General features: G+C 43.1%; 1 protein-coding gene across 5 annotated transcripts; it reads left to right on the forward strand.

Moving 5' to 3' along the window:
* The first annotated feature begins 618 nt into the window (after nucleotides 1–618).
* On the forward strand, nucleotides 619–13,022 carry casp2 (caspase 2, apoptosis-related cysteine peptidase). Of its 5 annotated transcripts, none has more exons than XM_071396656.1 (11): nucleotides 619–695; nucleotides 1,426–1,579; nucleotides 2,103–2,264; nucleotides 6,888–6,960; nucleotides 7,489–7,580; nucleotides 8,506–8,688; nucleotides 9,090–9,218; nucleotides 9,302–9,392; nucleotides 9,469–9,657; nucleotides 10,641–10,750; nucleotides 10,860–13,022. In XM_071396656.1, exons 1-11 carry the CDS (start codon nucleotides 634–636, stop codon nucleotides 10,992–10,994), a joined length of 1,380 nt encoding a protein of 459 aa, XP_071252757.1. In that variant the 5' UTR covers nucleotides 619–633; the 3' UTR covers nucleotides 10,995–13,022. The 5 variants fall into 5 exon arrangements, with proteins under 5 accessions (XP_071252757.1, XP_071252759.1, XP_071252758.1 ...); XM_071396658.1 differs by having other exon boundaries at nucleotides 628–699; nucleotides 1,423–1,579; XM_071396657.1 differs by having other exon boundaries at nucleotides 644–699.
* The last annotated feature ends 679 nt before the right edge of the window (nucleotides 13,023–13,701 follow it).

Below are 13,701 nucleotides of genomic sequence, written 5' to 3' on the forward strand. Positions count from 1 at the left end.
TGCTCTGACATGCACTGTCAACTGTGGGACTTTATATAGACAGGTGTGTGCCTTTCCAAATCATGTCCAATCAATTTAATTTACCACAGGTGGACTCCAATCAAATTGTAGAAACATCTCAAGGATGATCAATTGAAACAGTATACACCTGAGCTCAATTTCGAGTCTCATAGCAAAGGGTCTGTATACTTATGTAAATAAAATGTGCAAAAATGTTGAAAAACCTGTTTCCGCTTTGTCATTGTGAGGTATTGTGTGTAGATCGATGAGGAAAAATATATTTAATCCATTTTAGAATAAGTCTGTAACGTAACAAAATGTGGAAAAAGTCAAGGGGTCTGAATACTTTCCGAATGCACTGTATGTTCATACTGTATCTATAAATACAACATATTTGGCAAATGCCATGCCATGCCATCCTCTCTACTTCATCTAAACATTAGATGGCTGTTTATGTCAGTCTTCCATGATATTCTTATCAATTGGCTGATTATTTACTGTAACAACCGATTCAAATTCAAAATGAATTTGATAAATACGTTTCCAACCACGCCCTGGGAAAGCTGACTCGTATTCGCCCAGGAAAACGTCAATCCAAATTTTCCGAACTGTCATTGGCTATAATCCAACACAATGAATTTAGACCACTCCCGCTACCATTTTCACACATTGCAGAGGCGCGGAAGTTGGTTTACGTGGGTAAGTTATATTGTTCATTTGTGCGAAATAATTTCAAATACAGTTAGCTAAATTGGCTATCTAGTTTCAGGACAGATAGGGTTGGGAGCAGATGAACGCATTGAAAGTGTTCTGAATGTTTGAAATCCACACAAAAAATAACATCCCAACGTTAGCATGCCGATGTAACGTTAGCTGTTGCATATCTAAAGTTAAATGTACATTGTTTTGAAAAATGCAACGATACTGATTGACACTTGCTTACATTGTGAACAAATTTCTTAGCATAGCTACCTGTTTTTATGCAATACAATTTACAATTTAGTATTGTTCGGACGTCAAGGTGATGTCAACTTTTCCTTCACACATTAATTATTAGCTAGCTAACGCGTTAGCTGGAGACAGCTGGCTAACGTTACCTGACAGTCATTGTAAGTATCTGCTGCTGAGTGTTACCGGACTTTGGAAAGAATAGGAGATAACTACCAATTACTTTCTCGTATTCATCCAGACAGCTAGCTAACTAGTATAATGTTAGTTATCTTACAGAAAGACGCATTCAGCATCCTTACCACTCCGACTTAGAAAACAAGGTAAATTGAGCTATTATAATAGCTAGATACAATGCCAATGAGTAACGTTAACACGTTGTTGAGAAGCTAGGCCTATATACCGCGCTACGGTTTTGCAAGAAGAATGGAAGTTGACAGTAAATGAAGCGTTTTCCTGTGTCTTGTCTCGAAGCAGAATGTTGGGGGAATGCGGTATGCTGGAACGAGACAAAAGGGGGCTTCGGAAATACGCTGTGACTCTCTGCAAAGAGATGGTGGTGGACGAGCTGTTCATTCAGTCGCTGCAGACAGACGACATTCTCACCGACAGCATGGCAGAAGGCATCCTGGTATGTTGTGTTCAATTGTGTAGCTCGATACTACCAGGTCAGGTGACTTATGACACTTATCAACTTCCAAAAAATCGAATCAAATCAAATGTATTTATATAGCCCTTACATCAGCTGATATCTCAAAGTGCTGTACAGAAACCCAGCCTAAAACCCCAAACAGCAAGCAATGCAGGTGTAGAAGCACGCATTCATGGCCCAAATGTCTTATTGTTGATTTATGTCATTAACTTCAATCATGTAATCAAATGTGAATGTTAGTGTAGATCAGGGTTCCCCATACTTGGTCCTTGAAACTCGTTCTTGCTCCCTGTGCATGTTTATTTTCTGCCCCAAGCACTACACAGCTGATTGAAATATTCTAAGCTTGATGATGAGTTGGTTATTTGAATCGTGTAGTGCTATGGCAAAAAACTAAATGTGCACCTGGGGGGGCAGGACCCAGTTTCGGAAACCCTTGTGTAGATTACCATGTCTTTCACGTTCTATTTTTTCTAATCTGGTGATATCCGTTGTTCCCCAGGCGGAGCCGACCTCCCACAAGCGGAGCTGGCGTCTGCTGTCCCTGCTCCCCAAGCGTGGTCCCAGAGCCTTCAGCAGCTTCTGCTCAGCACTGAGAGACACAGAGCAGCAGCACCTATGTACCCTGCTCACAGAGTCACCAGAGAGGGACGGAGAGAGACAGGTGAGTGGGCACTGGGTGCCACACCACACACAGCACAATAATCAGATGTTGATCCTGACAGACGAGCAGAAGGACAAAGATAGAAAGGGAGAGGGTAGACATGGAGAGAGAGGGGTGAGTGCCACAACCAACCCAAGCCTCAAACTGCACCCCTTACTCACAGTGTCCCCAGACAGCTAGGGCGAAAGACAGGGCTGAGGGGGTGAGTTCCACAAAATACCCAATCCAAGCTTCAGACCGCTACGCCCCATTCACAAAGACCCCCAGTCAAAGACAGTGAGGAAGAGGGGGATGAAGAGAAAGAGGTGAGCGCTACTCAACACCTAGCCCAAGCTACAGACTAAGTAAGAATATTTTCCTGGTATTTTACAAATGTTCCATCCCAAGAATAAAACAACTTTTCTCCCGTGTAACCCTGTATTTCCCGCCAAAACTGGAAGTGTCATTCAAAAGCATTATAAAGCATATAAATATGTAATGAAAATTCAAACCTAATGCTACCTGAGTCCGATACATTTTATGAGCCTTACATTAAAGACATTTAATGACACCAAAAAGTCCAAATAATTGTGCTATTATCTATAGGATATAGGCTACTGCACATTATGCACGACAGAGAAGCATAAAACCCCATAGATGTAGCTAGCTATATGCTCTCTTGGGTAAATAAATGAAACAAGCTCCAGTAGGCTAATCTTTTTGAGTGTGAACTGTATTACTGTACTGTATTATATGGACTGGTATTACGTACATCGTTCAAACCATGATAAAGCAGAAGAGAACACGCGGTTCTGGTGCAGCACATGCAGCCTACAAAGTTACAAATATAGGCTAGAGAATTTATTTTAATTTTGAAATGTAATAGGGACTATTTGTATAAATAGTAGGCTGACGCATATATACCTTTTTCATAATATTTCCCCTGATGTTATTAGCCTTTCTCCTCTTTCTCCCTCTATTGTTGCTTTATTCCTTCCTTGCTTTCAACAGTTACATTAAATATTTTCCAATCTCCCTCATCATTCTAATGACATCCTTGAATAATATATAGCCCCCGTGATATGCAACTTTTCAGGGAAGTTAGGAACCAATATACACAGGCAAATATAATGTCCATGGAGAATAAGAGCACCCCCTCCCAGTTGCCCACTGCACTGAGGCTAGGAAACACTGTTACCACTGATAAATCCACTATAATTGAGAATTTCAATAAGAATTTTTCTACGGTTGGCCATGCTTTCCACCTGGCTACCCCTACCCCGGTCAACTGCCCGGCACCCCCCACAGCAACTCGCCCAAGCCTCCCCATTTCTCCTTTACCCAAATCCAGATAGCTGATGTTCTGAAAGAGCTGCAAATCAGCCGGGCTAGACAATCTGGACCCTCTCTTTCTAAAATGATCTGCCGCAATTGTTGCAACCCCTATTACTAGCCTGTTCAACTTCTTTCGTATCATCTGAAATTCCCAAAGATTGGAAAGCTGCCACGATCATCCCCCTCTTCAAAGGGGGTGACACTCTAGACCCAAACTGCTACAGACCTAAATCTATCCTACCTTGCCTTTCTAAGGTCTTTGAAAGCCAAGCTAACAAACAGATTACCGACCATTTTGAATCCCACCGTACCTTCTCCGCTATGCAATCTGGTTTCAGAGCTGGTCATGGGTACACCTCAGCCATGCTCTAGGTCCTAAACGATATCATAACCGCCATCGATAAGACACATTACTGTGCAGCTGTATTCATCGACCTGGCCAAGGCTTTTGACTCTGTCAATCACCAAATTCTTATCGGCAGACTAAACAGCCTTGGTTTCTCAAATGACTACCTCGCCTGGTTCACCAACTACTTCTCTGATAGAGTTCAGTGTGTCAAATCGGAGGGCCTGTTGTCTGGACCTCTGACAGTCTCTATGGGGGTGCCACAGGGTTCAATTCTCGGGCCGACTCTTCTCTGTATACATCAATGATGTCGCTCTTGCTGCTGGTGATTCTCTGATCCACCTCTACATAGATTCTGTATACTTCTGGCCCTTCTTTGGACACTGTGTTAACTAACCTCCAGACGAGCTTCAATGCCATACAACTCTCCTTCCGTTGCCTCCAACTGCTCTTAAATGCAAGTAAAACTAAATGCTTGCTCTTCAACCAATCGCTGCCCGTCCGTCCAGCATCACTACTCTGGACGGTTCTGACTTAGAATATGTGGACAACTACAAATACCTAGGTGTCTGGTTAGACTGTAAACTCTCCTTCCAGACTCACATTAAGGATCTCCAATCCAAAATTAATTCTAGAATCAGCTTCCTATTCCGCAACAAAGCATCCTTCACTCATGCTGCCAAACATACCCTCGTAAAACTGACCATCCTACCGATCCTCGACCTCGGCGATGTCATTTACAAAATAGCCTCCAACACTCTACTCAACAAATTGGATGCAGTCTATCACAGTGCCATCCGTTTTGTCACCAAAGCCCCATATACTACCCACCACTGCGACCTGTACGCTCTTGTTGGCTGGCCCTCGCTTCATACTCGTCGCCAAACCCACTGGCTCCAAGTCATCTACTAGTCTCTGCTAGGTAAAGCCCCGCCTTATCTCAGCTCACTGGTCAACATAGCAGCACCTACCCGTAACACGTGCTCCAGAAGGTATATCTCACTAATCACCCCCAAAGCCAATTCCTCCTTTGGCAGCCTTTCCTTCCAGTTCTCTGCTGCCAATGACTGGAACAAACTGCAAAAATCACTGAAGCTGGAGACTCATATCTCCCTCACTAACATTAAGCACCAGCTGTCAGAGCAGCTCACAGATCACTGCACCTGTACATAGCCCATCTGTAATATAGCCCATCCAACTACCTCATCCCCATACTGTATTTATTTATTTATCTTGCTCCTTTGCACCCCAGTATCTCTACTTGCACATTCATCTTCTGCACATCAATCACTCCAGTGTTTAATTGGTATATTGTAATTACTTCGCCACCATGGCCTGTTTATTGCCTTACCTCTCTTATCTTACCTCATTTGCAAATCAAATCAAAGTTTATTTGCCACGTGTGCCGAATACAACAGGTATTACAGTGAAATGCTTACTTAAAATGCACACACTGTATATAGATTTTTTTCTACTGTATTATTGACTGTATGTTTGTTTATTCCATGTGTAACTCTGTGTTGTTGTATGTGTCAAACTGCTTTGCTTTATTCTTGGCCAGGTCGCAGTCGTAAATGAGAACTTGTTCTCAACTAGCCTACCTGGTTAAATAAAGGTGAATAAAACAAATATATTGCTAGAATTAGATGCAGAAGGCTTTCACTTCTCTTCATGAAGATATAATGGTTATGGGTCTGAATAAATAACTGCTATAGCCTTCCGCCATTGCACGCATTCACTGTTCTTTCAAACTACCCGTGAGTTCTGTTGGCTGCTGTATTTAACATTCAGCAAAAAATATATTGCATCCCTCTTCGAATAGTCTATTGGTGTAAGAAATGCTAAAAAGATTGTCTAGTCTAGCTTTTTCTGCGTGGGACTCAGAAAACGCTCCTTAGCTCTAAGGCGTGGCCAGCGGAGCACAGGCGCTTGCGTATTGTACAAGAGACACAGGCTATAAGTTAGATGTTTATTATGCATAACCCGTCATTAATTAGCTAAATATAAGGCTAATAATGTATTACCTGAAAGAGGTAGGCTAGAACATCTATATATGTCAATTTAGAACAGGATTATCTATTTTGGATGCAATTTGAATGGAGTTGATGGAGATAGTGTGTGCACTGATTTAAAGCAATGCTATTCGAGTGAAAGGCTGTTTTTAAAACTCTTTACAATGAAAGAAAAACAAGGTGGCCCCTGAAAGCCAGATCATTCTGTCTTTATATTACTGTAGCATAGGCTATGCTGCAGTCAATGTATGCCCACCTGTCACAAGAAAACACGTTACCATGATGAGATGATACAGGAAGAGTAGCTGCTGCTTTTGCAACAGCTAATGGGGATCCTAATAAAATACCAATACAGTAGGTCCTCCTACATGCATTGTGAATTGCGCTCCATACTGAGATGGGCTGTCTGTCCCCACCCTGAGCGTTGATTCATCATGCAGCGGCCGTAGAGAAGCCAGATTTAGACATCGCGTATCATTTTAACAGTTCCATTTCACTCCATGCTGTTCATATAAATCATTTATTATAATTTACCGGTTTCTCACAGTTATTTATCCTGGGAAAGAGGAGTGGTTTTGGACAGTAAATCTCGGAAACCGGGTTCCTGCCATTCAACCCTACTACAGACTGTCCCCCCCCAGAGGCCCCAGACAGTCACTAGAGAAAGAAGTGACACCAACACTCCCAACCCAAGCTACAGACTGCTGTAACAGGAAGAAAGAGGGGGATGGGGAGAAAGAGGGGAATAAGAAAAGAGAAGGAGAGATGTAGATTGGGAGAGAGGTGAGAGTCAGCCATCACTCCCAACCCAAGCCTCCTCTGGATGTTTTGGTATTCACACTGCAGACGAGGAAAAAAATCAGGAATGAACTGGTTTTGCTATAAATGTTCAGATTGTATTGACGTCGAAGGTAAAACATGGTTAAATTCTCAATTTCCTTTGTCTTTCAGAGATATGTGGACTCTCCCCTCCCACTGCCCACCCAGGAGGGGATGGTTCCAGCCAAGAGAACCAGAACACAAGGTGAGTAGAGCAGTCATCTGAGCTGGGTGCATTCAAGATCACAGTTTTACAACTGTTTCATTGACAATATTTGCACGTTTCCTAGGAGATCATGGGAGGGGTTATTTGTGTGGTTGTTTGGGAAAAATGTAATCATTCTGTTTGTTGGCTTGTAACTCAGTCTTTTATAAAAAAGCTATTTTTAATAAATCCAATAAAACTGTGTAAATGAAAATGTCCCCATTGAGTCCAGTTGTATAATTTGATCAGTGTGGAAGCAGTGTGCTGTAGCCTTGGTGTGGAGTGCCACTGCCCAGCCAGTCTCGCCACCTGCAGGCACCACGCCCGTGTGACTTGCTCACATAGCTGTAGTACAAAGGTTGTTACAACACCATTATATGTTGCTAACAGCTTCCCTTTCAAGGCAGAAACATGACCTTGAATGGAACCCTGCTCTGATGGGCATTATTGTAATTGTTTGTCTCCACTGGTGTAATTTATGGAATGAAATGCATGCAGGGTGTAATGTCATCCTAATATGTGTTTCAGAGTCAATGGAGATGTGTCTGGATGCAGACAGTCCCATCACCAGCCCTGTTCTTCCCTGTACACCAGACTTCTACCTAAAACACTGCCAACAGGTACAACGCTCACTGTTAATACAAACCAGTAAATCACCTGTCTGTACCATGTCACTGCCAACAGGTACAACACTCACTGTTAATACAAACCAGTAAATCACCTGTCTGTACCATGTCACTGCCAACAGGTACAACACTCACTGTTAATACAAACCAGTAAATCACCTGTCTGTACCATGTCACTGCCAACAGGTACAACACAGTCTGTCTGGTATCTCTTACCTGAGACAATTAACGTTGTTAACTGCTGTATATTTTTGGTTCTCATATTTGTCACTGCAAATACAACTGTTACAATGGAACTTTATGCAATCCCCTAGGGCAGTTAGTTTCAAGGCAGCAGCCACTGCAACATGCACCTTTGCAACAAACACATGCATGTACTTCCTGTGTCCAGAATGTGTTTCCAGCTGCTGTTTAGCTGCATTGTCCCCCAAGGTATTTCTAGGGAGCTGCAGAGCAGATCTTCCTATTCATCCACCTCAACCTGTAACAGCTGTTGAAGTGTCTACACTCTAAACAGACAGATATTAGACTTCTGCAGTATAGACAGAGTTTAGACAGTACCAGGGGAGCCCCACTGGTCCGTAGAAGACAGTGTTTGTCTAGACCACAGTCAGTTTGACAGGAAAGAGAGACAGGGAGAATTCCCCCAGCCCATGTGTTGAAGTCTCTGTAAACCTGCTCAGGTTGGGGATGATTCATCACTGAGCTCCACTGGGGTGTAAAACTGTCATTGAAGTACAGGGACAGAAACCACAACAAACACTGCCGAGAACAGCAGCAACGTAAGCACATCATTATTTTCCTTCAGGTAAACCATGTCATTTTCTCACGCTGCATTTTTGTCTCTTGTCCCTCACTCTTTTCTCCTCCTTTCCTCCCTTTGCACCTCTTTCTCCTCTCCTCTCTTTCTCCCCTTCAGTCCTACAGTATGGTTTCCAGTCCTCGTGGCCTGGCCTTGGTGATCAGTAACGTCTCCTTTGACCCCTGTGCTGCTCCTGACCTGGACTCCAGGAAGGGAGGGGAGGTGGACGAGGAGGTCCTCAGGAAGGTGTTCACTGAGCTGGACTACATAGTCACCGTCCGGAGAGACCTCACAGCTCAGGTAACACACACACACACACACACACACACACACACACACACAGACAGTAAGACAGTGGTGCCAAAGGTACAGCAGTGCTTCAACCAACATGGACTATATCGGTGGATCCCCCACTAGCTTCCATCTGTGGAACTCAGGTATTTGTTTGCCTTGATCTTCACATAGACCTGTTGCTATTAGAGTCATGGTGCTAGTTAGTGGAGACAGCTGTTTGTAGCATTGGTCTTTCCATGACCATGTGTTTACAATGCCAAGAACAAAGGGGGAATTTACAGCTCTACACTTCCTCTCTGTATAACTAGTGGCGCTTGCACTTTGTGACAAAATGTACCAAAATAATTCTAAAAGTGCTATGTAATTAGAATATAGTGAAATACTTGATTGATCTCTCTCTATGACAGGGCATGCGGGCGTGCATTGAGCAGTTTGGCAGACGGCAGCAGCACCAGACCGTATCCAGCTGTGTGGTGTGTCTGCTGTCCCATGGAGTAGAGGGGGCTATCTACGGCACAGACGGACAGCTACTGGAGGTGTGTGTGACCTCATTCAGTTGAGAGAGAAACCCTTTCTGATGATAATAATCATATTAATTGAATCTCTGTCTCTCTCTCAGTTGGACTGGGTGTTTGAGGCGTTTGACAACGCCCACTGTCCTCTACTGCAGAATAAACCCAAGATGTTCTTCATCCAGGCCTGCAGAGGAGGTGAGCTCACACACGATCTCTCTGCCCTCACTCTCCCTCCTTCCCTTTCTAACCCGTCTTCTCTCTGTCTCTCCAGAGGAGATGGACTGTGGGGTGGAGCAGTCAGACGGGCCAGAGAGGACCCAGTCTCCTGGCTGTGAACAGAGGGATGCAGGGAGGGAGGGAGAGGGGGATGAAGACACCAGGCAGACGGAGGAGAGAGGCAGGCTCAGAGTCAAACTGCCCCAGCGCTCCGACATGATCTGTGGCTTCGCCTCCCTCAAAGGTGTGTGTGTGTGTGTTTATGATGTGAATGTTGGAATATTTGGTGGTGTGTTTCTTTGTGTGTGTGTGTGTGTGTGTGTGTGTGTGTGTGTGTGTGTGTGTGTGTGTGTGTGTGTGTGTGTGTGTGTTGGTCCCTACTAGGTAATGTAGTGTCTGTTGGGCCCTACTAGGTAATGTGTTGGTCCCTACTAGGTAATGTAGTGTCTGTTGGGCCCTACTAGGTAATGTGTTGGTCCCTACTAGGTAATGTAGTGTCTGTTGGGCCCTACTAGGTAATGTAGTGTCTGTTGGGCCCTACTAGGTAATGTGTTGGGCCCTACTAGGTAATGTGTTGGGCCCTACTAGGTAATGTAGTGTCTTTTTTATTTATTTTTTATTTAACCAGGTAGGCCAGTTGAGAAAAAGTTCTCATTTACAACTGCGACCTGGCCAAGATAAAGCAAAGCAGTGCAACACAAACAACACAGAGTTACACATGGAATAAACAAATGTGTTTATCCCATGTGTTGGGCCCTACTAGGTAATGCAGTGTCTGTTGGGCCCTACTAGGTAATGTAGTGTGTGTTGGGCCCTACTAGGTAATGCAGTGTCTGTTGGGCCCTACTAGGTAATGTAGTGTCTGTTGTGCCCTACTAGGTAATGTAGTGTGTGTTGGGCCCTACTAGGTAATGTAGTGTGTGTTGGGCCCTACTAGGTAATGTAGTGTGTGTTGGGCCCTACTAGGTAATGTAGTGTGTGTTGGGGCCTACTAGGTAATGTAGTGTCTGTTGGGCCCTACTAGGTAATGTAGTGTCTGTTGGGCCCTACTAGGTAATGTAGTGTCTGTTGGGCCCTACTAGGTAATGTAGTGTCTGTTGGGCCCTACTAGGTAATGTAGTGTCTGTTGGGCCCTACTAGGTAATGTAGTGTCTGTTGGGCCCTACTAGGTAATGTAGTGTCTGTTGGGCCCTACTAGGTAATGTAGTGTCTGTTGGGCCCTACTAGGCACTGCAGCCATGAGGAACACCAAGAGAGGATCCTGGTTCATCCAAGAGGTCAACTCAGCACTCCGCTTCAGAGCCAGAGACACACACCTATCAGATATACTGGTGCAGGTAAACACACACACACCACATATCACAGTCATAGTAAGTACATTTTCCCTCAATAAAGTAGTTATCAGCAAATTCAGTGCTAGTAACCTTTTGTAACCTCTGTCCTCAGGTAAATGGTCGTATTAAAGACAGAGAAGGCTATGCTCCTGGCACCCCCCACCATCGCTGTAAGGAGATGTCTGAATTCACCAGCTCCCTCTGCAAAGACCTCTACCTGTTCCCCAAGTACCACCCTCAGTACTGACACGCACACATTTCTGCACCCCTACAGCACCACACCCACTACTGACACACACACATACTGTTACACACAATCATAGAGGATTAATTCATTCACATTTGCTGTGCAAATTCCCTCTCACAGACAAACTCTTGGAAAGGAAAATGGAACAAGTTGTTGTAAATCTATGTGCTTGGTAATGGGCATGAAGTATACATGACTGGTATGCAGCTGATGTGTGTACCTACCTATCAGCTAGGCTTGCTATATGTGAATCTGTGCCAGTTAGAAATGGGATTGAAATGTTCTAGGAAAATATTTTAGCTCGCTAACACACCAGAATATATTTAAATGTATCGCTTTTAATTTCTTACTAAACAGTAACTTTTGGGTTTGAAGATTATTCTTTTTTTAAACATGTATTTTGTATGCAGATCTATTTTTATCCATTTATTTTGTATCAAATCATTTTGAAGCTCTTTTTTGTAAGAATTGTAAAGCCCTTGTCTCCTTTTTATATTAAAAAATGTTTATTATAAAATGCATAACAATATATGCATTAGAATAGGAAATCCCCCTGACCAAATGAAGGTATGTATCTGTGTCCATCTGATGGACAGACAGGTGGTGGTGTAGAGTTATTGGCTGAGGATGCAGCATGGAGGGAGCTGCATTTCAATACCTTACTGTTTTTTTCCCCTCATCCTAGTAATCTGAGTCTTCCACTAAAGGATACTGGGACAAGTAGATATGATATTGGGAGTTTCATGTTTGTTAGCAATGATTTGATGTGTTATTGAGGCAACAAGTGTACTGCATTCCATTTGAGTAGAATGGAGTCATGACCATTTCTCTCACAAACAACTGTCCTCCCCCTCCCATCTCTCTACCTCCATGAGGGGGTTACGGTCTAAGGCACTGCATCTCAGTGCAAGAGGCGTCACTACAGTCCCTGGTTAGAATCCAGGCTGTATCACATCCGTACGTGATTGGGAGTCCCATAGGGCAGCGCACATTTGGCCCAGCGTCATCCGGTTTTGGCCGGGGTAGGCCGTCATTGTAAATAAGAATTTGTTCTTAACTGACTTGCCTAGTTAAATAAAAAATGTAGGCAAGTTAAGGCACGTAGGTTAATTAATGTTGTTACTACATTGGTAACCAGACTTATTACTTAGATGTGATGAAAGATGTCAACATTTTATTTAAATTAGATACATTTATATGTTACACCAATGAATTATATTAGAATTCTATGTAACTGCTTGTTATCTCTGGTCAACTTGAGACCTAAGTTATCCACTCAACGTTTCCTTGACCATTTAAGATTTCAGTTCACAAGATGGATGTACATTGGTGTTTAAAGATCTATGGATTGATTTTAAAGCAGCTACAGTATTTTACTTTTAGATTTTATATGCAATATTCCATAGCAATGTGAAAGATGTGTTAAGTATTGTCTTTAAAATACTTGGTTTATCATTTACATAGGACAATGCATCACATTCAAGTGTATGAGCAGCAATATTGATGTTTCTCAGAATGAGTAGCAATGTGTTTGATTCTAACAGTGTTGTAGGGAAGAGTGATATGACAGGAACAGTATGAATTGAGCTGTTGACCAACCAATCACAGAGACAGCACGGAGTGCTCATCTTAAAAAAATAAATACAGTTCCATAGAGATCCTGTTAAATTAGTATTCTAATTCTATGGACAGTTCACCCCAAATTCAAAGTGCCAGATGTTTGTTAGACATTTTCCATTCGGTTTGAAGCCTCTAGTTTGGTTTCAACTAACTTAATGTGTACAATATAGCATCTACACAACCGGTGTGGTGACAAAGTCATATTTTTTTGTTATTGTAAATGTTCAGAAAGATTTTGTGGTGAAGTAGGTTATCTCTTGAAAGTGAAGTACTGAGGGCTGGGGTTCACTGACATAAGCTAAGGAGCTGCTGGAGATGGGGGGGGGGGAGAAGATGACTGTATTTATGTCTAAAACAAAGACTGCCAAATGTTCAGGAAAATAAACAGCCTTTTGTTTTAACTATGAATTGACTTTCTATGAGTTGTGTTGACATGCGTTGTGTGTGTGTGTGTGAGAGCACTGTACATATGTACACTATGCATGATATTATATGTTGATCTCTCCTTGTTGCTGTTTGTTTATCACAGTGTACATCCAGTCCCCCTCTCAGTGTACTGGTATAGTATAACTCACATAACCCTGTAGTAAGGACTGTTTCATGACTGTATGATATGCTTCATGAGTCACACACTGACCACCACCACAGTGATAATGTTCTCTGTGTATCAGGTAGTGCCTCAGCCAGCTGTCCATAATCATTCTCCCTGACACACATCACACACTCGCCCGTGGTCGGAGTGACACATTTCTCTCTGGCCACCACCATGCAGTGAGATTAGGTTGTAATGTGGTGACGTGTGGTCTCCAAAGCAGAGAAGGGTTAAGGGATTTTTGGGTCTGGGGCCATTCTCTCGCTCTCTTTAGGCGGGCCATGTGCCATGCTGTCTCATCCGGCTGAAATGGAAACAGCTGATTTCAGATCAGTAAACACGATTGAGTGAAAACCACTTTAGACTTTTGAGATGCACGCCTACAACCCAGACTGAAAACCATTATATCAGAAGGGATAGATGGCAATGTGCATTATGGTGACTGCTACATCTGGCCTAGGGAAGTCCATTACAGATTGCTGATAAGGAAGAGAT

This window comes from Salvelinus alpinus, chromosome 4 (assembly GCF_045679555.1).
Source record: "Salvelinus alpinus chromosome 4, SLU_Salpinus.1, whole genome shotgun sequence".
Taxonomy (NCBI): domain Eukaryota; kingdom Metazoa; phylum Chordata; class Actinopteri; order Salmoniformes; family Salmonidae; genus Salvelinus; species Salvelinus alpinus.

What these genes read in the sequence shown, in the direction of transcription:
- casp2 (XM_071396656.1), top strand. Translation starts at nt 634, where the DNA reads ATGAATTTAGACCACTCCCGCTACCATTTTCACACATTGCAGAGGCGC. An exon ending in CAAGAGAACCAGAACACAAG is followed by an intron (nt 6,961 to 7,488) that starts GTGAGTAGAGCA and finishes TATGTGTTTCAG; the next exon opens with AGTCAATGGAGATGTGTCTG. An exon ending in CATCCAGGCCTGCAGAGGAG is followed by an intron (nt 9,393 to 9,468) that starts GTGAGCTCACAC and finishes CTGTCTCTCCAG; the next exon opens with AGGAGATGGACTGTGGGGTG.